The sequence below is a fragment of the Natrix helvetica genome, assembly GCF_964273705.1.
Source record: "Natrix helvetica genome assembly, chromosome: 11".
NCBI classification, from domain to species: Eukaryota; Metazoa; Chordata; class Lepidosauria; order Squamata; family Natricidae; genus Natrix; species Natrix helvetica.
Window position 1 is genome coordinate 11506184 of NC_138562.1, and position 26343 is coordinate 11532526.

Consider the following 26343-nt stretch of genomic DNA (forward strand, 5'->3'; position numbering starts at 1 on the left):
TATTATTTAACCCGTCTCTTCTCTGTGCAGGCGTGAATAGTCTCTCTAGCACATGTATGCAATAAATGCTGGCCCAACTACATTCAGCTACCATCAGATATTCTTCACAGTAACTAAATTCACACTGAGTAGTAAATTAGGTTTTTGGTGACTCCTAACTTGCTGTGAATTGGCAGAGTGTTAATGCAGTGAGCCTATTTCCTCTTAGCTTGCTTTTCACACTAGAATTAAGAATTACGGTAACAGAGAGCTCTGATCAAACTTGATCCACTGAAGAAAGAAACGACAACCCACTCCAGTACAGTGGTGAAATTCAATTTTTTTTACTACTGGTTCTGTGGGTGTGGCTTGGTGGGCATGGCAGAGGAAGGACACTGCAAAATCTCCATTCCCATCCCACTCTGAGGCTAGCCAGAAGTGGTATTTGCCGGTTCTCCGAATTACTCAAAATTTCCACTACCGGTTCTCCGAACTACTCAAAATTTCCACTACCATTTCTCCAGAACCTGCTGGATTTCACCCCTGCTCCAGTATCTTTGCCATGAAAACTCCATGGACAGTACCAAAAGGCAAAAAGATATGATGTTGGAAGATGAACCCCTCAGGTCAAAAGGTGTCCAAAAGCCTGGAGGAGTGTTGTCCATGTGTTGGACACGACTTCGCAACTAACAAGAAAAACAGAGTTGGCTTTCTTAGTGTACAGGGAAGCCCCCAAATCATGGGTGTCTTCTTTCTTTTCCCAAAGAAGATAAAATTCATGAGCTAACAAGTCTTGGTCCATTATCTTGGCTTGTAAAGAGAGCAACATGCTGAGATCCCAAATTTGCAGTAATTAATATGAAAATGTTCAGGTTTGTTTTGCCACATGTGCTTAAGGAGAGGAATCGAGCGAGTTGCTTCCTGGGTAATCATGTTTCATCTTTCATGAGTGGCTTACAAGTGCTTAAGAAGTACATTATCATAACTGCAACAACAAAAATGGATTTCTTTACAGGGTCATTAGGTTTGTATCTCATCTGTACTCCAGAAGTTCAAAGTACGGTTCATAAAACCGTTTTTCATTTTCATTTTCCCCATAACTGCTATCTTGAGATATAGGTTGGGTAAAAGTTAAAGGTAAAGGTTCCCCTCGCACATATGTGCTAGTCGTTCCCGACTCTAGGGGCCGGTGCTCATCTCTGTTTCAAAGCCAAAGAGCCAGCACTGTCCAAAGACATCTCCATGGTCATGTGGCCAGCATGATTAAGAGCGCTGTTACCTTCCCACCGAAGTGGTTCCTATTTTTCGACTTTCATTTTTACCTGCTTTCGAACTGCTAAGTTGGCAGAAGCTGGGACAAGTAACGGGAGCGCTCTCTGTTACGCAGCGCTAGGGATTCGAAGAGCCGACCTTCTGATCGACAAACCCAGCATCTTAGCCACTGAGCCACTGCATTCCGACATAGGTTGGGTAGTGACGTCCAAATTGCTACTGATGTAATAACAGAACGGAGAAAAAGAGTTTATTTATTTCCTTCTTTTTCTTTTTGCACACTTTGGGACTGGAGGCATTTTTAGATGCGTGTTAAAACTTGTACGAAGCTAAACACACCAGTTTTGTCCATTTCTGGCAAAAGGTGGCAGAGATATCTGCACAAATTGGTTCCTGTATGCAGATTTTGGCAGGGCGGACTTAGAAGTCTGCAAAAAATTAAAAGGGGTGTTTCCTGGATAGCCACATGTACCCCACAGCTTACAGAAGCTTGCTGCTTCTGATACTAAGCAAGGTAAATCATTAGGAAAGGTCTAAATTAAACGTTTTGTTTTTAGCAGTGTTACAGTTCATTTAAGTTCATCGGCCAGCCAAGCCCTAATTTTTCTCACTTCAAGTTAGGATTAGTTTTCACAAAGTTGGAGAAAATCTGGGTGCTTTTCTCCCTCCCCCTCCCCTCCCCCCTTTATCTATTTATTATGCAATTATCAACAGATTACCACACCTAAGTTGTGATGGACATATTTTTTAAGTATGACTGACTGATGGACAGACTGGGAATTGCTGAATTAATGGGCATACTTCAAAGGCTTGGCAGAGCCGAACAGTAATTACATCTGTTGAGGCACTTGATAACTTTTTGGAAATAGACCAGGAGAAGGCCTTCACTGGAGTTCTCCATTTTTAATATGTTATTTTTGTGGCTTACTTGGAACGTACAATATTGCGTCCTGTTAATCTATCTAGATACAAACGGCTCTCTGTGTGTGTGTGTGTGTGTGTGTGTGTCAGGCGTTCTAAATACCATGCAGAATTAAATCATTGTCCAAGGCAAAGTTATCCTTAAAGGTCCAATTTATTCATGCAGGCAAGTTAGCACGTCTATGGAATTCCAACTCTGATTTTCTTCTTGGAATTCCACCCAGTTGAAAGTTCATGATCTTATCCCCACACCCACAAATCCATCACATGTTCCAATCATCATCTTCCACGCTGGCATCTACACCCCTCTGCTTCCGGTCAGGTGTCGAAGTGCGGAGACAAAAGATGACCTTGGCTTCTATAAAAGAATGATAACAATACATTCCACAATCCTACTCCTTTCTGTTCCCCCCTCCCAACTACTACACTAATGAAACAGCATAGGAAATTATAAGAAAGTGTGGCAGGTCAAAGATCCTAAAAAGAACATAACTACAGGCCTGACAGTATGTATGTTCTAGCATAACTCTGGAATGCCTCGAGCAATTTCAACCGAACCTGGTACACAAGTATAAGTATAATCTTTATTGTCATTGTACTTAAATGCAACGAAATTGGTTTCGCTTACAGATGACTTACTCTCTGGAAATAAATACTGTGGGGGTAAAACACCTTTAACACCCCTCAGGGTGTGTGTTCTGTTAAGATACAGCCTGTTGTGCTTTAAAATGGCTTCTACTGTACTGCTGTAAAATGGCTTCTACTGTACAGCGCAGCGGAGCCGCCGTGGCAACGATTTCACAGGACTCCGCAAGGGGGCTCCCTCTGGTAAGGGGGAAAATCCAACATTAGAAATTACGTTTGGCCCAGGATTATTTTTGAGGACAAATGTATGGATTAGGATAAGTAAATACCCGGGCAATGCCAGGTTATCAGCTAGTGTGAATATAAAAAGCAAATCATCAAATGCGAGGGGTCTTTTGATAGCTCGGTTATGTTTTCATTTTAATGACAACTAAGATTCTTGGATAAATTTTTTCATGGGCTTTTAGTCAATTTGCCCGTTTTTTCAAACTGGATGCATTATCTTCTCCTATCAAATGATCCAATGTATTTTAGGAAACCACTGTAAGTTGATGTTAGTTTTCAGTTATTATCATTCATTGAAAAGTCAGAAATACAGAATAACAGAGTTGGAAGGGACCTTGGAGGTCTTCTAGTCCAACCCCCAAGCAGGAGACCCCCATATCATTTCAGAGAAATGGTTGTCCTATCAATTCTTTAAAACTTCCAGTGTGGGAAGTTTGGAAGTCACTTCCAAGATGTGACTTTAAACCCAAGCCAACCCTGCTTTCTTAGTTGTTCTTGTCTTCTGGCAGCTCTGGAGGCAACTTGTTCCACTGGGAACCACAACTTCTCGAGGCAACTTGTTCCACTGATTAATTGTTCTCACTATCAAGAAATTTCTCTTTAGTTCTAGGTTGCTTCTCTCCATGATTAATTTCCATCCATTGCTTCTTGTCCTGCCTTCAGGTGCTTTGGAGAATAGCTTGACTCCCTCTTCTTTGTGGCAGCCCCTGAGATATTGCAAGACTGCTATCATGTCTCCCCTAGTCCTTCTTTTCATTAAACTAGGCATACCCAGTTCCTGCAACCGTTCTTCATATGTTTTAGTCTCCAGTCCCCTAATCATCTTTGTTGCTCTTCTCTGCACTCTTTCTAGAGTCTCTGAATCTTTTCTACATCGTGGTGACCAGAACTGAATGCAGAATTCCAACTGTGGCTTTACCAAGGCGTTATAAAGTGATAGAAAATCAGTCCTATATTTTTTTTTTTGTAACATTTAAAAAAACAACTTCTCATCTTCTGTATTTTTACTTAGGATTATTAAAAAAAAAACCACTGTTCTGACCTAGGCTTCCTTAACAAGCAAGAAGCAGAGTCTTGGTCCCAGCAAAGCCCTTTTTATTTACATGACTGTGAATTCCTTTCATTCCCAGTCAGCAAGGCTTGGCAAACAGTCTTTCAGAGGAATATTTATCAACACGAACCTTATCTCGCCCAGAGAGCTGCCAGATAACTAGTTTCCGAATGCAGGGCAAGGCAGCACTTGCCACAGAGTCTCTTATAGTCACAAACAGAACTTTCCTCTCTTGAAACAACCGAAGGAATCCATTTTCTCCTGCAAAAGCCCACTCCCCGTTCGCTCCTCATTTGTTTCCTATGGGAGGGGCCAATCACCTCCAAGGTGTGGCTTTACTCCCAAGCCAACCCTGCTTTCTTAGTTGTTCTTGTGTTCTGGCAGCTCTGAGCATGCGCACGCTGGGAACAGGCTCCAGCTGTTCCTCTGCCTCACTGCTGTCTAGCTTCCTCCCTGCTTCCGACGCAGAGCCCTCATCTGAGCTTTCCTCAGTCCCCAGGACTGGCCCATGTTTCTCCCTAATCTCTTCACGGTCTGACTCTGCTGCCAGCTCTGCTGACCCCCGGTGGGCCACAACACACACACACACACACACACCCTTCTGAAATCTTCCCCAATCCTTTATTTTTCTTTTCTAGACCTTTGTTGAAAAGTTTGATCGTTGTCGTTCTTTTGCCCATTGTTTCCTTTATTGAATTAGGTTTCGTTTTATGGGTAACCATTAAAATGTATCTTTCACCGCCACAAGACTTAAAATAGCCATCAATCTGGACATCTTTCAAAGAAGATTAGACACCTTGATGAAGGACAAGGCTATTAATAGCTCTGGATGAGTGACAGTATACTTGAGAGGATAGGAAGGAGATGCTGTTTTTCCCAGCGTCCAAATTCAGGGATACAGTAAGTCGAGGACTACCTGGGCAGGCTACAGTAGTCCTCGACGTAACAACCATTTGAAGTTACAACAGCACTTTAAAAAGTGACCATTTTTCACACTTAAAACTATTACAGCCTCCCCAGGGTCACAGGATCAAAACTCAAAACGCTTGCCAATTGACTCAAATTTATGACGCTACGGGAAATCCAGATTCACTTAACTTGTTGTTGTTAGTCACGAAGTGGTTTCTGACCCATCGCAACCCCATGGACAACGTTCCTCCAGGCCTTCCTGTCCTCTACCATCCTCTGGAGTCCATTGAAGCTCACGCCGGCTGCTCCAGTGACTCCATCCAGCCCCCTCATTCTCTGTCGTCCCCTTCTTCTTCTTTTGCCCTCCATTTTCCCCAGCATTAGGCTCTCCTCCAGTGAAGAAGATTTAACTATCACTTAACTATCATGTCGCTAACTTAACAACTGCAGTGGTTCAGTTAACAAATTTGGCAAGGAAGATCATAAAGTGGAGCAAAACTTACTTAACAAATGTCTCACTTAACAACAAAAATCTTGGCCTCAATTGTATGTCGAGGCATACCTCTACGCTGGCTTAAGATTGCTTTTGATATGATCCAGCCATACTGAATAAGACTTCCTGAGGGGTACTCTATAGTAAGCCCACCCATGATGAGTAGAGAAAATGGATGGAAGCAAATTGATGCTAGATTTGTCTACAGGTAGTCCTCGAGTTATGACTGTATTTGAGCCCAACATTCCTGTTGCTAAGTTCCTGGATTTGGCCCTGTTTTACGATGTTTCTTACCAGAATTGTTAAGTGAATCTCTGCAGTTGTTAATGACATAGTTGTTAAGCAAATCTGGCTTTCCCATTGACTTTGCTTATCAGAAGGTCGCACAAGTGAATCACATGACCCGGGACACGGCAACCGTCATAAATATGAGTCAGTTGCCAAGCGTCTGAATTTTGATGATGTGACCTTGGGGATGCTGTGTGTGTGAGGAAAAACTGTCTTAAGTCACTTTTTTTTATTACAACAGCTCTTTTTTCAATGCTGTTGTAACTTCAAACAGTCCCTAAACAAACTGTTGTAAGTCGAAGCCTACTGTACGTAGACGTCTGAAAATCTGCATGCCAGACCTTTCTACTTCCCAATTGGGAAGGGTGTACAGCAATACAATACAATACAATACAATACAATACAATACAATACAATAGTAGAGGTGGAAGGGACCTTGGGGGTCTTCTAGTCCAACCCCCTGCCTAGGCAGGAAACCCTATACCGTTTCAGACAAATGGCTATCCAACATCTTCTTAAAGACTTCCAGTGTTGGGGCATTCACAACTTTTGGAGGCAAGCTGTTCCACTGATTAATTGTTCTAACTGTCAGGAAATTTCTCCTCGGTTCTAAGTTGCTTCTCTCCTTGATTAGTTTCCACCCATTGCTTCTTGTTCTACCCTCAGGTGCCTTGGAGAATAGTTTGACTCCCTCTTCTTTGTGGCAACCCCTGAGATATTGGAAGACTGCTATCATGTCTCCCCTAGTCCTTCTTTCTCTTAAGCTAAACATACCCAGTTCCTGCAACCGTTCTTCATATGTTTTAGTCTCCAGTCCTCCAGCAATACCTTGGTACTCAACTGCTTTGAAACTCATCGGATTTGGGACTCCACGCAGTTTGACCCAAAGGTTTTGTCCCGATACCAGTGGTGGGATGCAACTGATTTGGTGAGTGCATGCTTTGCAGGCACGTGCAGCATTTCAAAAACGACCTTTTTAACCTTCAAAACTTACCCCTGGGCTGCGCGAATCAGCTGATCTAAAAAACAGGGAAATATAGGACAGGAAAGTCCAGGGGCAGGTGGGCAGGATCAAATACTCACCGGAACTATCAGTTCGCCCAAACTGATCCGAACCAGCTGAATCTCCCCTCTGCCTGCTTCTCATCATTTGTTTAGTACTTGACCCAGCAGCTAGAACTGGTCGATGTCGGCTGCCTTGTGACTCACTACATTATTCCTTATGGGAGAAATCTGTTGGGGACTCATCGTACCACCTGCAGCAAATTATTATTTATTATTATTATTATTATTTATTAGATTTATAAGCCGCTCCCTCTCCTCGAAGGGACTCGGGGCGGCGTACAATCAACGATATATATTACAAGTTGTATGGAGGAGATACAAAACTCATAACAACAATATTACATTTCATAAAATAATACAATAATAATGGAATTAAAATAACCTTAAAAAACTACCCTAAAAATATAAAAATTGCCAGGAGGATTAGCGAATAGAGTTGTGGTTAAGCCAGGCCAGCTAGTTGGAACAGGTGGGTCTTGAGTTTCTTGCGGAAGGAGCGGAGATCAGTGGTAGTCCTAATGTCGGGGGGGAGGTCATTCCAGAGGGCTGGGCCCATCACAGAGAAGGCCCTACTCCTGGGCGTCGCCCGCTGGCACTGCTTAGTAGACGGCACCCGGAGGAGTCCCTCTCTGTGAGAGCGAATTGGTCGCAGGGATGTATGGGGTAGGATGCGATCCCGCAGGTAACTAGGTCGCGATGAGTATCTGCAGAGTTAGCCCACAATGACCGAATCCTTTGGAAATTTAGAACTTGAAAGGACATGTCAAGCAGAGTTCATAATCGCCAGGAATCAATGTTCCTAAATAAGATAAAGCCATCTTGGTACCCTCCAGATATTACGGGCATTGATTCCATTAGCCGAAGCCGATGTGGCCATTGACATGGGATTGCGAGAGTTGTAGGCCAAAACAACTGAAGGGCATTGATTATGTCCCTCTGTGCTCTTCTCCCTGTAGGTGAAGGTTCCTGCCATAATGTTCTCCAGGAAATTTGTGGGAAATGAATCTGGTGGTGTGATGAGATCTTAGGAGCCTGCTCACAAATATACTGGAGTTGTTTGCCTTTGAACAACCTCGAGGCCACTAATAAGTTAAAACAAATGTAATAAAATGAGAATTACAACGTCTCTAAAAGCAAAGCAGCTGTTTAAACAGTTGGGCATCTTCCAGCCGTAAAAACACCATGTCAGTACAGCAACTTAAAAACAAATCAGTCTTGGTATTTTAAAAGTATTCTTGGTCTCGGAGCTACCAGGCAGAGGGCTGTTAAGGGGGAGACAAGGAGACCCCCAGGATTATGGCTAGACCTCCTAGTTGGCGGAAGTCACAATACTTCTGAAATACAGCCCTCTGTTTTTGCATTCACCGTTCAGAAATGAGAGTTTTCCTTTGATTAGTAGTATATTTAATCTCAGATTTGCTGGCTGTATGAAATATAAAAAAGCAAGCAACATCGTGTACACAGAATTTTTAAAACGAGAAGGGAAGGAAAGAAGGAAAGGGAAAGGAGGGGAGGGAGGGAGGGGAAGGAAGGAAGGAAGGCATTGTATATTTCTAAGATGTAACACATATATGCATGCACCAGTGGCGGGATTCAAATTTTTTTTACTACCGGTTCTGTGGGTGTGACTTGGTGGGCGTGGCATGGCATGGCATAGTGGGCGTTGCAAGGGAAGGATACTGCCAAATTTCCATTCTCCTCCCACTACTGGGGGAAGGATATTGCAAAATCTCCATTTCTACCCCACTCCAGGGGAAGGATGCTGTAAAATCTCCATTCCCTCCCGATCAGCTGGGACTCAGGAGGCAGAGAATAGATGGGGTCAGTCAGAGGTGGTATTTACCGGTTCTCCAAACTACTCACAATTTCCGCTACCGGTTCTCCAGAACTGGTCAGAACCTGCTGAATACCACCTCTGGCATGCACGCACCAGCTTTTGAGAATTTTCCATGCATGGACACCGAAGTTATTATTATGTTCAGCAAGAGAATTCGATTCTTTGCTCCCCCAGAAATGTACAGCCACAAATCAAATGTCAGATGCCGAGAGTTGTAGTGGACAGTGTGAATTTCATTTAGAGACATCTCACCTTTAAAAATAAAAAAATAAAATAGATAGAATGAATCTGAAGCCAAAGGAGAAAACAATGTCAACTGATTGAACTTAAAATTAGTTTTTGAAATTTTTCATATTCACCAAATACTGAAACAAATTGGCATGTTACAGACTTTCCTTCCTTGCTCATATCCGTTGACCTGCCATTGCACAAATGACACAGTTCTCTATGGTACTGGCATCATGATCTCTAAGACAGGTACATAAGTCACATCATCCCTGCCAAGCAACATGGCACATTAATTGTCATTTGCCCTCTCTGTGGACGCCCGTGATTGTAAGAATAATTGCAGCCCCTGACAACGTTGTGCATTAGATGTTCTTTTCTTCTACATGGAAAACCACTTTGCATTGCCGTTAAGTCTGAGAATTCAGTAAACAGAATGGAAACACTGTCACAAATTGTTATAAAGGGAATTCTTTCCTCATATTAATTAAGAAGCTAATGTCCAGGGACATGGTGGCTCAGCGGCTAAGATACTGAGCTTGCCAATCAGAAAGGTCGGCAGTTCGGTGGTTTGAATCCCTAGTGCCACATAAAACAGTTAGTTTCCGTTACTTGTCCCAGCTTCTGCCAACCTAGCAGTTCGAAAACACGTAAAAATGCAAATAGAAAAATAGGAACCCCTTTGGTGGGAAGGTAATAGCATTCCATGCTCCTTTGGTGCTGAGTCATGCCGGCCACATGACCATGGAGAAGTCTTCGGAAAGCACTGGTTCTTCGGCTTTCAAACTGAGATGAGCACCTCCCCCTAGAGTCAGGAACGACTAGCACATATGTGCGAGAGGAACCTTTACCTAATGTCCACGGACCAGCTGGTTTAAACTGGGTCTTGGCTTAATAGAGGATTGAGGATTTGTAGATTAAGCTATGTTTTAAAATGTCAGAGTGGCAATTGAGGAATGAAAAATAAAGTGAATAAAACCATTTACTGACTTATACATGCAGTGATTTCTTTGAAAGATTTGATTTTTGGTTTGCAGCTGCTCCCGGATCGCATAAGTATAATCTCACACAGAAGCACATAGATACATATATGTGTTGTGTGTGAATGATCGAACCATGCCTTTCATGTCATAGAAGTGAGAATGGCAAAACCAACTCTCATCCCTGATTGATGAATTTTAATGTGTTCTCCTAAATAGAACAGGAATATATTCAAAATGTTCCATACATTGGCTGGGTATGCACAACACATTTAATTGAATTCACCCAACCGTACCTCTAATCATAAAAGATGACTCTTCGAAACATTTTGGTAAACTGTATATTTTACCGTAGCATAAACCTAACACATGTCATCAAAAAAATTAAACTGATTGACGTATCAATATCATTAATAGCCAGCATTTATTATACTCTTATATAATTCTCTTCCAAACCATTGCTGAAGATATTGAAAACCATTACTGGGCCTAAAACAGAGCCTTGGGGTACCCCACTGCATACTTTCCTCTATGTCAGTGTTTCTCAACCTTGTCAACTTGAAGATGTCTGGACTTCAACTCCCAGAATTCTCCAGCATGTTGGCTGGGGAATTCTGGGAGTTGAAGTCCAGACATCTTCAAGTTGACAAGGTTGAGAAACACTGCTCTATGTAGATGCAGTTCCATTGGGGACTACACGTTAAGTGCGGTTGGTCAGCCAGTTATGAATGCATTTGGTGGTGATGCTGTCTAACCCATATTTTTCTATTTTATTAAGTAGTAGGTTATGGTCTACTTTATCAAATGAAGTCCAAGCAAAATGACATCGACAGCATTCCTCTGATCCACTAATTTTGTCACTTTGTCAAAGAATGCAACAAGTTTAGTTTGGCGTGATCTGTTTTTGACAAAACTCATGTTGGCTTTTGGTTATTACTTTTTTGCTTCTAGGTGTTTGCTAATTTGTTGCTTGGTTAACTTTTCCTTAAATGGACAGAACCTCATTGTATGTCCCGTGCAAAGTTTCTAGTCCTTGGTGCTCTTCAAGCTTGGTTGTTTGCTTGTAGATATCGGTAACATCATCAGCACCGAGGGAGTGTGGGCTTCCCTACAGTTTATGTATAGTGAAGAGGTGATTTTTTTTTTCTTGGTAGTTTCTTGATTAGGATATTAGATGCATTTCATGGTTTGTATTTATCTGGATGTATTCAAACAGAAGAACCTAAGAGGCTTAGATTTAGATTCCGGCACAGAACAGGAGTGGTATGGATGGTTTCAAAGGATCTTTGCAGATCTAGGATTCTGTGAAATTGAACAGGCGCCATCTCTGCTTTCTGCAACACAGTCCCTTGCTTTCCTTCCTTAGCATTTATCATGCAGACATTCTCTGGAATGAGTCCAGATATGGATCATCATCTTAATTTACACATTGCATCCACTGTTTAGTAAATGATGCGGACCTGTAGTGGTGTTAATTATGATTAAAAACATGTTTGTTCCTCTCTCTCTCTCTCTCTCTCTTCACGGAAACTGATTCATCTTGACAGGCAAAAGGTTTCAACACCCTGTTTGTCTTGGTCATGAATCCGTTTAACACATTTGTGCTTCTCCTCAACCTTCGGTAGACATTAAGACGGAGGGGGATATGGCAAACTTGTCCTGCATGTTGGGCCATTATCCTGCTCAGTCTCCCACCTTTCTGTATTCAGTTGTCAGATACAAAGGGAGTTTCCCAGGAATGCTACCTGTCTTTGGACATTCAAGTCTGGTTGTTCAAAGTCACAACTCTAGGATCAGACCATTTTCCATTACGTTCTTGTCAGGAGCAAATAACCAGGAGCATTCGTAGAGTTCAAAGCACAGGAGAGTTTTTTGTTGTTACCTATACCCAAGAATCTGGCCAACTAACAGTCAAAGCTAAATTGGCGCTAGATAAGAGTCGAAGGAATTCAAGGGGTGGGGGTGGGGGTTGGAACTCTTATGGCAGGGGAGTCAAACTCGATTTCACTGAGAGCCTCATCAGGATTGTGTTTGACCTGGAGGGCCCAGAGTTGGCATGGCCAGGGTAGGTGGGCATGCCCAGCTCATCATCACTTGTGTCGGGGATGCCTGTGGTGGCCCAAGCACTCTGCTAGAGAAAACGGGCTCTCAAGCTCCGTTTTCGGCTGTGATGACCTCCTGCAACCCTCTGCCACTGAAAACAGAGCTCGGGAGGATCGCATGCGGCCCTCCCGAGCTCTGTTTTTGCTAGCAAAGGCACAGCCAGTCCTTCACTGTTTCCAGGGTGGCCCTGCAGGCCAGATCTAAACACCTCACGGGCTGGGGCCGGCCACCTTTATCTTCTGGCAATGCAATGATTCCAAACTTCTGACATGCTTAACCCTGCCTTCTAGCTCGGACATCTACCTCTTAAAGGACATCCCAGCAACTTTTAATCAAATTTTTTATCTTCTTTCTGCTTCCCCCAAATTTGCCAATCCTGTTCACATTTTCTAGTACGTCAAGCCCAACATATGTGTGTTGATCATCACTTATGTGGAAGGATTGGCTTTTATTTTATCTAATTGGATAGTTAGCCTTGCAGACCGTGATACCCTTAGTTAGCATTTCCAAAAATTGAAATTTGAAGACATCTATCCCCCCCCCCCACACACACACACACTCATTCTCAATGTCTGGCTTTCAACAGTTGTACAATATCGCTGTAAAGACCACACTGCCTTGGCTTAATGTTCTTGTTTGATTGGAATGTCCTTAGCCTTTGTGTCTGTCTTATGGCTTTCCAATATTCTCTTTGTATTGGACCTGGAGGAGACACACACCATTTAACACTGGTTAAAACTATCTTTGTTTTCTTAATATTTAGCACTCATATTTAATACAAGTTTACTTTTATTTTTAACTAGCTGATAATCCGGTGCTGCCCAGGTATTTATTTATCCCAACCTTCCTTCTATGAACATTGCCACAATGTTGGATTTTCCCGCTTACCAGAGGGATCCCCCTTGTGGAGTACTGTGAAGCTGTTACCATGGTAACTCCACAGCGCTGTACAGGAGAAGCCATTGTAAGGTAGTACGGTAGAAGCCATTTTAAGGCACGACAGGCTGTATCTTAACAGAACATACACCCCGAGGGGTGTTGGGGTGTCTTACCCCCACAGTATTTGTTTCCAGAGAGTAAGTCATCTGTGTACCAAGTTTGGTTGAAATTGCTCGAGGCGTTCCAGAGTTATGCCACAGATGTGTGTGTGTGTGTATTTCATTCTAAGCTTTTCTAAGACTTCTTTCTTTTCAAGTAGCAAAGGGATATCACCTACATATCTAAAATGGTTAATATTTCAGCCTCTTCTTTTGATTCCAGCTGTCATCCTGCCATTTGTATTAAAGATTTGCTGCCTAAGATAAAAAGATGCGAGGAAAATATTTAAGTGTAAATAATTTGTTTGGACATTTTGCTTGAATATAGGCTTTTTCCCTCCCCGTTTGTACCGCTGAAGGATCTCTTGCCCAAAGGCCTTGTAATATGCGAGCAGGGAGGAATATTTATGCCCACCCGAGAAAAGTTTTCATAACCGAGAAAAGAATAATATTAATAAAACGAACGTGGATGAATCCCTTGAGCCTTCCCAGTTGCTTCTGACATGGCCAACTTCAGTGGAAGAGATTGAAAGAAAAAATTGTCACAGGAAAGAATGCATTTTTTCCATTTATCTATTCATGCAGGAAAGCGATAAGCGATACAGTGTGTATATATGTATATTTGTTCGTTTGCATCCCGCCTTGATTATTTTTACATATCTAACCCATCTTCCTGCTCCTGTTATTCCCAGAACAACAACCCTGTGAGGTAGGTTGGGCTGAGACAGGGTGCCTGGCCCAACCAGATTTCATGGCTAAAGCAAGACTAAAACTCAAAGTCTCCCACTTTCTAAACTGGTGCCTTAAACCACGAGACTAAATTGGCTTTCCATATGAGAGTATACAGCAAAGGTGCCAAACTCAAGGCCTGTGGCCTGAATCCAGCCCACAGGGTACTTAAATCCACACACACACCCCATACCTCGTTTTCACTCTCCATGGCCTCCAGCAGCACTCTGCCCCCCCCCCTGCACCCTGTTTTGGCTGTGCCACAGAAGGCATCCATCCTGTCACACACACACACCCTACTCCGGCCGGCCTGCGGAGGAGAACTACAATGCTGATCCGGCCCTCAAAGAAATCCAGTTTGACACCCCTGGTGTACAGTATACAAGAATTAACTGCAGTAATGGACCTTATCAGTTCCTTGGTCAGGCCAAAAGGCTGCAAATTAAGTTCTGGCAAGCAGTCTCTGTTGCATGAAACACGATGAGCCAAATCTTCAGAAATCCGAACTGTCGTCTCCTACGACCACCATTCCCCTTTCCTTCTATTTATTCCCCTGCCAGGGAGGGGCAACCCAGCGTCCACATATGCCTTGCTTCCCGATTCGACTCCTTGTCCTCAGTTGTTCTCCTCTCCTAACAGCTCTGCACGTATGCACATCTGGAACAGGCCCCAACTGTTCTTCCTCCTCACTCATAGGATGTCTTTCTTATTTGGGGAGTATTTTGTATTGAAATGAGAGAAGGTTAGCCCTCCCCCTACCCAAATGTGGAAACATAGGTGGGAATTAAACTGTTAAAAAACCCCGAGTTTCCAAGCAAATTAACTTCGACTTTTTCCGAGCTGCTTGGTACGTCGTGACCTGTTACAGCTCTACGTTCTGGAATGCTGTCATTTCTAGTAGATGTATCTAGAGACAATGTCTAAATTGCACCCCCTTTCAGTCAATATGGATTTGAGGTCATCCTTGTAAAATGTGTGGAATTTATGATGGCCTGGCTGACACAAATATAGCCGTACCATTGAACTCCACTGCAATTACGCCACATTATATTAGAACATATGATATAATTTAACTTGGCATAAACTCATCTTTCTTTGCCTATGCAAAGCTCATCGTTTTTGCAAATTACACATTTGCACTAGTAAAGATAATTCATAGCTCAGCTGCGAGCATAAAAATGATGGAGCATTTTCCTTTTTTGGGCTCCGTCATTGATCTTTCGGATTTTACTGTTTGATAACATGAATCACATTTATTAGCCAAGTGTTCATCCTAAAGAATGTAGAATGCTTCTTTGCTGTTATCTTCAATTAAGATACATTCCCCTCCCCCCACCGCCACTGTCTCTTTACATGTCAATGAAATATTATGGATTCTAATTGGAAATCTAGTTAATGAATCCCTGGCATTTCTCAATAATTCAGACAGACTCTCTCAACCATACCTTCCTTTTACCACTTTGCAAAATAATGGAAGGAGCAAAAAGAGAGAAAGGCATTCCTAGGAGTAAAAATCTCCAAAGATTGATGTGATTTATATGCAAAAAATTTTTTAAAAATGGGATAGGGTTTAAACCAGGACATCTCAACCTTGGCAATTTGAAGATGTGTGAACTTCAGTTCCCAGGATTCCCTAGCCAGCTACGCTATGCCAACCATACCTTCCTTTTTACCAGTTCCCAAAATAATGGAGTCATTTTATTGAGTAGAAGGGCTGGGAAGAGAGAAATTCATTGCTGAAAACAGCAATCTCCTAAAAGTGATTTGATTTGTATGTATAGAGGAGGGCGGGGGACAACATAGGGTTTTAAACCAGTAGTTCTCAATCTTGGCAATTTTCCAAGATGCTTGGACTTCAACTCCCAGAAGTGGGGGGGTTGCCCTCCCTGGGATCCGAAGGCTTTCCTTAAGTCTCCAGGAGGGGGACAACGGCCTCCCCAGGCTCCGGAGACCCTCTGGAGGCCAGAAACGCCTGGACGTCTGATAGGTCCATTTTTTGCCCTCCCCGACCCTCTGTGCGGGCCCTGTACTTACCTGTATCCAAAACGGGCTGCATGGGGATTCTTGGGAGGGGAGGGGTGGGCGGAGCCAGCCAGGAGTGGGATTTGGGGGTTCTCAGAACTGCACAGAATCTTAGCTAGAGGTTCTCCCCCAGCAGCCCAGCCCTGGTTCTTCCTGTTTACTTCCTAATCAGGTTGCCGACGTGTACACCTGTCCAGGAATTATGGCCTGCCAAAGGCCCTCTCCTCTACATCCCATAATTGCAATCAGTGGGTTATGTAGATTTGTGATGAAGAGGCCCTTTGGCTATGGCACCTCGTTGTGAGTTATCATTGTCTCCGAGGCCCTACCAACAGCAGCGTTGTCTTCGTTGAAGAATGTAGTCTCAGAGTGTCTGAAACAATAGTTTTCAATGAACTTTGTCCTCGTATAGGTTATTTCTAATGATTTTTTATTTTTGATTTATTCTGGTTAATTGCCTTATTTTATCAATGATTTCCATATCTCATGTTCCAATCCAGGTAGACCACATATCCAAAATGGTCAGTGTTGACTCCTAAGGGTTGATGAATGTCCCATTACGGTGGTTGTGGTTGTTGTTGTTACTACTACTACTACTACTACTACTAGCTGCTAACCCGGCATTGTCCGGGTATTTATTTATAGGTGGAAAATGTCCAAACCAAACGTAATTTCTAATGTTGGATTTTCCCCCTTACCAGAGGGAGCCCCCTTGTGGAATACTGTTAAGCCATTACCATGGCAACTCCACTGCACTGTACAGTAGAAGGCAGTACAACAGTATGGCACAACAGGCCGTATCTTAACAGAACACCAACCCCGAGGTGTCTTAGGGGTGTTTTACGAAAGTAAATGCTGTATCTCCTCGAGATGCTGCCTCAAGGTTACCTGGCTAGAATAAGGAGGGAGCCACGTACCAAACCACACTTGGGCTGACCATTATGAAAAGATCTTGCCTGAACTTGATTGGTTACACAAGGGTGGGCAATGAGAGACAGCTAACAGAGGGAAAAGTTAAACTTAGGGATTTTGGCACGCGATTCTCAGTTCTGTCTTTGCAGTACTGCAATACACTTAATCTCCAATAAACTATATCTTTCTCAACAAATGGGGCTGTTTAGAGGTGTAAGTTATTAAATGAAACAAATGTTTCTAGAGGTGTAAGTTGTGGCAGGTTTGACAAGCTATCTTTAAAAGAGGCGAACACTTAATGTACCGTGTGCTGTTGTTGTTTTTTAGGTGGAAGTGAATCCTCGTGGGATAAAGAGAAGCTTCAGTCGCCGATCCCAACAGGATCTCATCACGGGATTAGCCACGCGGCACTGTCAGGGCAGGCCAATTTGGGGAGCACTCACCCACTTAGTCCTCTGCAGCAGAACCACCTGCTCACAAACAGTACGTATGCAAACACAAACATTCCAGCATCTTGGTGGATTCAGAAATGTCCCCGGGGCCGTCCGGCCCTGCCGTTAAGCGGGGGAAGACACCCTCTTTAGCTGCCATTTCTTGTTTAGAACCTGGTTTGAGGAGTGTGACTTTGACCTCAGGATTTACTAAGATTGCCTGGAGCATCCTTTGAGTAACTTCTTAGTAGCTGTCTTTACCCTGGTTAACACTGATTCATGTTAAACTTTGGGGAAGGGGTTTGCTTACCATGCTTTGTTAAGGCAACCCATTTGGTTATTTCAGAACTATTTGGTGGTTAATGCCTTGTGCTAATCCAACAAATTGGTTAATTCGGGAACCAGTTAAGCATGTTGCGTTAATGGCACCGTTGAGATGTTGGCGTTCAACAGGGAGTTCCCCAGTGATGTCATAATTTCTGTGGGACAATGAGGTCATTAAAAGCCAGAACATTTCAATCCCGTTTTTCGATCGTCTTCCTTCAGCTTCTCTCTTCTCCCCCTGCATTTACATTTGGGATGTAGTGGGGGGATTTTTTTGCGTGCAATATGCTAATAGGAACTTTTCAAAGACGGATCTAACCTAGAATCAAAGAGAAACTTTCTGGCAGTGGAAACAATCGATCAGTAGAAGGACTTCAGAAGTGGGTGCTCCATCAAAGCAGGCTTTGAACTGTCATAAATATGAGCCAGTTGCCAAGGGTCCAAATTCGGATTACATGACCTAGGGGATGCTGCAACGGTCATAAGTGTGAAAACGGTCATAAGCTTCTTTTCTTCGGTGCCATTTTAACTTTCAGGCACATCACATTATAAAAGCTAACTTTATTCTTATTGTGGCTCTTTAAAAAAAAAATGTTTTAATGTTTTACGCGGCGTTTTTATTGAGCAAGCGCGAACTGCCTAGAGTCGTCATAGGTGAGATGGGCAGCATCTAAGTTTAATAAATAAATAAATAAACAAATAACAATGGCACTTGGACTTATATACCGCTTCACAGTGCTTTACAGCCCTCTCTAAACGGTTTACAGAGTCAGCCTATTGCCCACAACAATCTGGGTCCTCATTTGACCAACCTAGAAGGATGGAAGGTTGAGTCACTCTTGAGCCGTTCAGGATCGAACTGCTGGCAGTGGGTAGAATTAGCCTGAAATACTGCATTCTAATTACTGGGAAGGGAGGGAGGGAGAAAAGGAAAGAAAGAAGGAAGGGCAATAGCACTTAGACTTATATACCGCTTTACAGTGCTTTACAACCCTCTCTGAGGGGTTACAGAGTCAGCATCTCGCCCACAACAATCTGAGTCCTCATTTGACCAACCTGGAAGGCTGAGTCACCTTTGAGCCTGTCAGGATCAAACTGCTGGCAGAATTAGCCTGAAATACTGCATATGGCCCCCAAACAATCTGGGTCCTCATTTTACCCACCTCGGAAGGATGGAAGGCTGAGTCACCTTTGAGCCCGTCAGGATTGAACTGCTGGCTGTGGGCAGAGTTAGACTGCAATACTGCACTCTAACCACTGTGCCATGCATGCATGCATACATACATGCATGCATGCATACATACATGCATGCATACATACATATAGACAGACTTCCTTGTAACTGTTCGGTGCACTCTTCAGTATGGTCTCGCGCAGCAGAAACCAATTGGTGTCCCCTGCGAAGTCCACAAAAATATTTTATTTTGCTGCCCAACCTGCTGCATATCATTTCGTTGCTGTCGTTGCTGATATAGCCGTGGTGCCCCCTTCTGAGTTGTCTTCCGGGTGGTGATTGGAGTGATTATTGAATAAGAAACAATTCTACCCTGGTTTGCAGAAGGCAGGTGCCTTTTCTTCTCTTTCCTTTCCGCCTCCCCAGACCGCCCCCCCCTCCACTCCCCTTTGTAAAACCTTTGAGATATTGTCCCTTAAAACAACGGAAGGCTTGTTACGTTCTCTTTGTCATTTGCATGTTGTTTGCATGTCAATCGGATTGTAAAGAGATGAGCAACTCCGTTCAGACAGATGGTGTCTGGGAGCACTAAAACTCCACCGTGCAGAAGGAAAGATTACGCGACTGCAGGGGAAGAGTTAATGAGCGGACAAAGACTGCCCTGAGCAGCTGAGGTTGCTCTGGATGGAGTGAGTGAAACAAGAGGGTATCACAACACCCATTCCTTCCAAACCAATCATAGCTCTTGGTGTAGTGTGTTAATATAAATCTAGAGGTAAATATAAGGATTTTCCCAGCATCTCTTCTGGTGTCGTATCGTCTTCCCAAAATAAGCAGTCCTTCACTTATAAGCACGATGGAGAGCAGAATTTTCCACCACTAACCAAGGCCGTCGTTAAATGAGTCCTTTTTGCTGTGGTTGGTTAGGTAATCGCTGCGGTTGTTATGTGGTCTTTAAAAGGAATCAGGCATTTCCCGATTGGCTTTGCTTGCTTGTGGAGACTCTAGAAAGAGTGCAGAGAAGAGCAACAAAGATGATTAGGGGACTGGAGACTAAAACATATGAAGAACGGTTGCAGGAACTGGGTATGTTTAGCTTAAGAGAAAGAAGGACTAGGGGAGACATGATAGCATTGTTCCAATATCTCAGGGGTTGCCACAAAGAAGAGGGAGTCAAACTATTTTCCAAGGCACCTGAGGGTAGAACAAGAAGCAATGGGTGGAAACTAATCAAGGAGAGAAGCAACTTAGAACTGAGGAGAAATTTCCTGACAGTGAGGGCAATTAATCAGTGGAACAGCTTGCCTCCAGAAGTTGTGAATGCCCCAACACTGGAAGTCTTTAAGAAGATATTGGATAGCCATTTGCCTGAAATGGTATAGGGTTTCCTGCCTAGGCAGGGGGTTGGACTAGAAGACCTCCAAGGTCCCTTCCAACTCTACTATTGTATTATTGTATTATTGTCAGAAGTCAAGTCTTCCCAGCCGTCAATCTTAAAATTGAATCATAAAGGTCTTTTGAAAGATGCCGATTTACACTATTTCTAAACATCAGAATAGTTTAGCAAAAAAAAACCAGAATTAATTCTTTCTGGGTGTAGATTGGTAGATAGAGAAGTGTCTTCATTGACTGGTGCCCTTCGATTGTATAGCTAATTTCAATATGGGGGTAACCACCTAAGGTTTATTTCTGTTTTTATTTTAAACCAAAAAAAAAAAAAATACAATCTATGTGTTAATGCAAATCTTTTGTTCTTCTTATTCTTGAAGCTAAATTTCACCTGCAAAACATAGAAAACATCTCAAGCTAATTATAGTTCCTAATTGACTCGTTCCATTAAACTTCCACCCTCTTTTATGGGTGAAAGCCCTAGGAAATCACTGCTTTTAGATTATTTACGGGCTGCTGTTCTCCTGTTTCAGGGATAGACCTGCCGTTTATGATGATGCCCCATCCTCTCCTTCCGGTTGGCCTACCTCCGGCTTCGGTAGCGATGGCCATGAATCAAATGAACCATCTCAATACCATCGCCAACATGGCTGCGGCAGCACAGATGCATAGCCCGCTTTCAAGAGCTGGAGCGTCCGTAATAAAGGTAAGGCTCTGAACATAGATCTCTCTCAGTGTTGGTGTAAGGGCCTGTCGGCTGCCGGCCCCTCCAGCAGCCGAATCAGATGAGGAGGCATAGGGGTCAGGCTCAGCATCAAGGCAACCTGAGAGGTCTGATGGGGAAGAGGGAATGGAGCTGGGGGAGAGAGAGAGAGAGAGAGAGACAGGGGTGGAGCCTGGGCCGTCGTCAGCTCTCAGATGGAGAGTCAACAGCCCCCAGGTCTGGAGGTGGCTGATGGGGAAGAGGAGGAACAGTTCGGTCCAGTGCTTGATGCATGGCTGCACAGAAGGCAGAGGAGAGGAGAGCAGTGGAAATCTGTGGGATGAACCTCAGGACAGAAGAGCCACCGCTGCTATCGAAGCCCCACCTTAGTTTTGGGGATAAAAGGCAGGGGGTGGAGATGAATAGATGTGGCAGACAACTATTCATCTCACGGACGGACGGACTTGTTAGTCTGCTGTGTGTGAGAGAGAGACTTTGCTGGGGCTGCTGGCACTCCTAATAAAGGATGTTCACGTTGGGGAAGGCTGACCCAGCCAATTTTGGAAGTGACGATGACGGTCCCTGAGACCAGCAGTAAAGGAATGCAAACCAAGCATTTCCACAGGCTCCACCAGAGCATCAGTGGTTTGTCTGATGGCACTCGGGCAGAACCTTTCCATGAATATCTTCGTTCAGCCATTTGTCTTCCGAAGCCCTTTCTGTAAAGCTTTCACGAGCTTCTTCTCTGCCACCAGAAGATCTTGGCTCCCTGAAACGCTTTGAATGAAACGATGTTGTCCTCTACCCCATCCATCACATTCACCATCCAGAACGAAGCTGTCTATCTCCATCTCCTCTCCGCAGTATCCCACCACCTGTCTCTCAAAGGTGCCTGCTCAGCAAAGTTAACATTTAGTAACTGTGGATAGAAATGTCACAACTATGAAATTTGATTTCCCCTGGACAAGAACACTATAAATTAAGCAGAGCACCGCTAGCCAGGTTTCCAAAGTCTTCTTTCCCGTCTATAATCTTAACTTAATGCGATTAGCAGCTCCTACCGCCACTTCCGTAGTTAAGGATGCTGTCAAAAATTCTGTTATAAATCTCTGCCTTCGGGGATTTACGGTCCCGCTGAGAAAAACTTTCTCGCTGTTTGAAAAACTCGGTTTGCCGGGATTCATCTGCAGGATCAGAATTTTAAACAAAATGTCAGGTGGGTTTATTTTTCAAAAAAATCTAAAGTGGACGGAGCAGTTAAAAAAATGGGCCACTTTGGGGAAAAGCTGGGTTTTTTTAAATTTTATTTTAAATAGATGACGTGAGTGGTATCAGTCAAGGTTGAACCTTTCTCTCTTCCAGACCTCTAGAAATGACAGGATGTTTTTTTTCTTTTGACTGATCAATAAACAATAAACTAAACTGCCAGTCCTTTTTGGTATTTTATGAAATTTGGTAAGAGGTAAGTCTTATCTTTGCAAGGTTTAAGATGACAAGTTTAAACGCCACCCCGTTTTAAAAAAAAAACTCAGGAGTTCTTTCTGGGATATACAATACCATCGTTTTCATAAATAATATTTCCATTTTTTCCCTCCATTTGTTTGCCAATGCATTTTCTGTGACAATAACCTGCTCATATTATTAGCTCATTTGTCTGTTAGCCTTTTGCTATTGGCTTAGCCATTAGCACTTGTACTTCATCACAAATATATGTCTAACGGAGACTTGAAATAGCATGAATGTCTGTTAGCCCTGGGAATGTCATTGTATCAATCAGACATGGCATCAAAAAATAAGGAAATGGTGTTTATTTTATGCCCACCTTTAAATGCTACAGTTCCTTGAAGAAATAGACACCTCCCTTTTGCATTTCAGCATTGGTGTTGTGTTGTGTTTGTGTTTTAATTAAAGTGAATGAAGAACAGAAAGTTTGCAGAGCAGTTGACTTCCTTCCTGACTTCCATTTTCTGAGACAGAATCTGGAAGAGATGAAGAAATAAAGTTTCTTCTTCAGCCAGTCAGTGTCTTTTCACAATAAATATTGACTGACAACTCAGAGCTAGGCAGGTATTATTGGACTATAGTTCCCATCACCCTTCAGCCTGGCCAATGGTCAGGGTTGATGGGATTTGCATACCAGCAGTATCTAAGGAAATGTCTGTCTGTCTGTCTGTCAGGGGTGTCCAAGGGTGAAGTCAACTTACCTTCGCTACTGGCTTGCAAATGTGAGTGCACGCATGCTCCACCTTCGTGCATGCGCAGGATCTTCCGTGCATGCGCGGAGCATGGAAACCAGAACGTGTTGATGTTCAGGTGGGTGGGCGGAGCCTCCCGGTGCTACCAGTTCACCCGAACTGAATAGAACCGGTCGAGTTTCACCCCTGAGTGAAATTCCCATGACTGGCTAGGAATTCCCGGAGTTGAAACCCACAAACCTTAAAAGTTGACAAGGTTGGACATTCCTGATCTATAGCTTATTCCAGTCCTTCCACATTTTTCTGTATATTCATGGACTGACTGAGGTGTTCCATTTCTCTCGGAACACAGTAAGAGTCTGAACATTATAAAGTAATGATCAGGAAGCACCTTTCCAAATCACTTGTATTTTGTTTGTGATTGTATATCGGGTTCGTCTGAAGTTCTGTTAACTTGGTTTCGTTGTCGTTGTTGTTTATTTGAGCAGGTGGCAATTAACAACTTGGTGAGAAATGGTCACAATGCAGGGAAATTAGTAAGCGAACAGCTGGTATTAAAGACTAATTGATGCTGAAAGTAGGGTAATTTTTCAAGACACCTAAGATATATGTGTCGATTTCTATAAAAGACTCTCTGGATGGGCCGTAGTTCAGCATATTGTACGTGTAAATGGTCTTGTCTTTAGCCTCCTCCACGGTTCAAGATCTAGCAAATAATGGGAACCATTTTTGCTGATCGGATTAAATAAATCTTGGGAAAATGTACCAATAATTCCTCCCTCTGCCTACACCGCTGAATGTCAATTTAAAATAGAAAAGGATTTCTGAAGACATTGGCTTCATAAAAGGTAAACGTAAAGCTTCCCCTTTACCCTTCTAGAACAAGAAGCAATGGGTGGAAACTAAGAAAAGAAGCAACTTAGAACTGAGGAGAAATTTCCTGACAGTTAGAACAATTAATCAGTGGAACAGCTTGCCTCCAGAAGTTGTGAATGCCCCAACACTGGAAGTCTTTAAGAAGATGTTGGATAGCCATCTGTCTGAAACGGTATAGGGTTTCCTGCCTAGGCAGGGGGTTGGACTAGAAGACCTCCAAGGTCCCTTCCAACTCTACTATTGTATTGTATTACCTTTGTAAATATGTGGTAGTTGTTCCCAACTCTAGGGGGTGGTGCTCATCTCCCTTTCAAAGCCGAAGAGCTAGCGCTGTCCGAAGACGTCTCTATGGTCATGTGGCCGGCACGACTGAATGCCAAAGGCGCACGGAACGCTGTTACCTTCCCACCAAAGGTGGTTCCTATTTTTCTACTTGCATTTTTACGTGCTTTCGAACTGCTAGGTTGGCAGAAGCTGGGACAAGTAAGGGGAACTCACTCCGTTACATCGTGCTAGGGATTCGAACCCACTAAATACAAAGTCTTAGGCGAAGCTTGTGAATACCGAGCCAAGAATTTTGAGCAATGCTAGATCTGTGAATATTGAGCAAATATACAGTATTTATTTATCGATATGATTTGATTTGGTTTCTCTAGCCACCCTTCTCAGCGTTGGGTTAGAAGTTTGCTAAAAAGTACTATCATATCTTCTCAATTCCCTTTGTGAAGTCCATCTTGAGATGGCCAAAAGAACTAAAGAGATACCGTAGTCATGAGACCATCTCGTTCATGAGATAAGTAAAAAAAACGTGTTAAGATATTTTTCACGCTCATTCTTTTTCCCCATAAAAATCAGAAGTTTTGACCTTCAGACGAAATCTTGGACTGGCACATTTCTTCTGTAGTTTTCTTCTTCCTTTTTTCCATCAGGAATTTAATGCCCTGCCCCACAGCCTGCCCGTCTGATGGCAAAGAAGTTTGGAAACAAACTGTGTGACTAAAATTTCCAATGTTCCGAAAGAACTGAAAAACATTCCTCTCAGCAGAGAAATGCCATTAAGTCCTTTAGGAACTCATTAATAGATGAACATTTGGGCAAGTAATTATAGCCGCAGTGCAAATAAAAATAAACAAGGCAAGCCAGTAGGTCACAATTACAATGGATGCTTGAGATCGATACTATGAAATATCACATCTGAAGGACGAAGGTCAATTCGACTGTGCCAACACTAGGTAAAGCTGTGCATAGATACACAGGGGTGGGGGTGGGGAATCTGCTGTGAGATTGGCTGGGTTGATTAATGGTCTTTTCCCATGTATGATTGAGATTCTTACATGGTAAGATCTCAATCTTACATGGGAAATGACCCGAATACAACAAGACCAGCATACCTACACCTGTGAAAATCTACGAAAACATACGTGTGTGTGTGTGTGTGTGTGTGTGTGTGTGTGTGTTCCAATGTAACACTGGAACGCCTTGAGCAATTTCCACCAAACTTGGTACACAGATGGCTTACTCTCTGGAAACAAATACTGTGGGGTTAAGACACCCCTTGGGGATGTGTGTTCAGTTAAGATGCAGCCTGTTGTGCCTTTAAATGGCTTCGACTATACTGCCGTAAAATGGCTTCTACTCTACAGAGCAATGGAGTTGTCATGGTAATGGCTTCACAGTACTCCTGCAAGGGGGCTCCCTCTGGTAAGAGAGAAAATCCAACATTAGAAATTAGATTTGTTCCGGACATTTTCCCCCTATAAATAAATATCTGGACAATGCCGGGCTATCGGCTAGTTCTGAATAAAACATAATGTTTTGGATATTTTGGATCCAATGGGTGAAGCAATTGAGAACAGAACTCCAAAACACCTGGAGCACATTGAGTGTATTTATTGAATTTAATAAAGGTGAAGGTTTCCCTACGCAGTCATGTCTACCTGTAGGGTACAATGCTCATCCCTGTTTCTTGGGCAAGGGAGCCAGTGATGTCCGAAGACATTTTTCATGGTCATGTGGCCAATATGGCTATACGCCAAGGCATGCGGAATATTGTTACCTTGTACCTATTTATCTATTCGCATTTGCATGCTTTTGAACTGCTAGTTGGGCAGGAGCTGAGGAAAGGAACGGGAGCTCACTTGAATCTCGAACTTGGGTCTCGAACCCGGGCTGTCAGCTTTCCAGCTAACAAGCTCAGCATGATTAACCATTGAGCCATCACACCCCTCTTTATTGAATTTATGTTCTGCCCTATTCAGTAGACTTGCTGGTTAAGAGCATGGAGCCTCAACCACTGGCTCATGGACTGGCAGTGGGCCGCAGCATATCAGAAACCGCTCCGCACAAACAAGCAAAGCCCCATTCATGGGATGCAGGCAGCATACAAAACCATGTCCCTTCTGGTCCATGGAAATTTGTCCCTCCCCATGGAACTGGTTCCTGGTGCCGAAAATGTTGGAGGCTGCTGACTTCAGAGCGGATACAACAAAATGATGTAGAATATCAACATAAACACCTAGCCTTCCATTCAGTATAGATAACAGTCAGGGATTTAAAAG

General features: G+C 43.2%; 1 protein-coding gene across 3 annotated transcripts in view; it reads left to right on the forward strand.

The window, feature by feature from the left end:
* The window catches only part of DACH2 (dachshund family transcription factor 2), a 269698-nt gene that overhangs the window by 191630 nt on the left and 51725 nt on the right, over positions 1-26343 (forward strand). For all 3 annotated transcript variants that reach the window (XM_081964105.1, XM_081964106.1, XM_081964107.1), the window contains 2 exons: positions 17021-17176; positions 20545-20717. In XM_081964105.1, coding sequence (XP_081820231.1) covers positions 17021-17176; positions 20545-20717 — 329 coding nt within the window. The remainder of the gene's footprint in view (positions 1-17020; positions 17177-20544; positions 20718-26343) is intronic.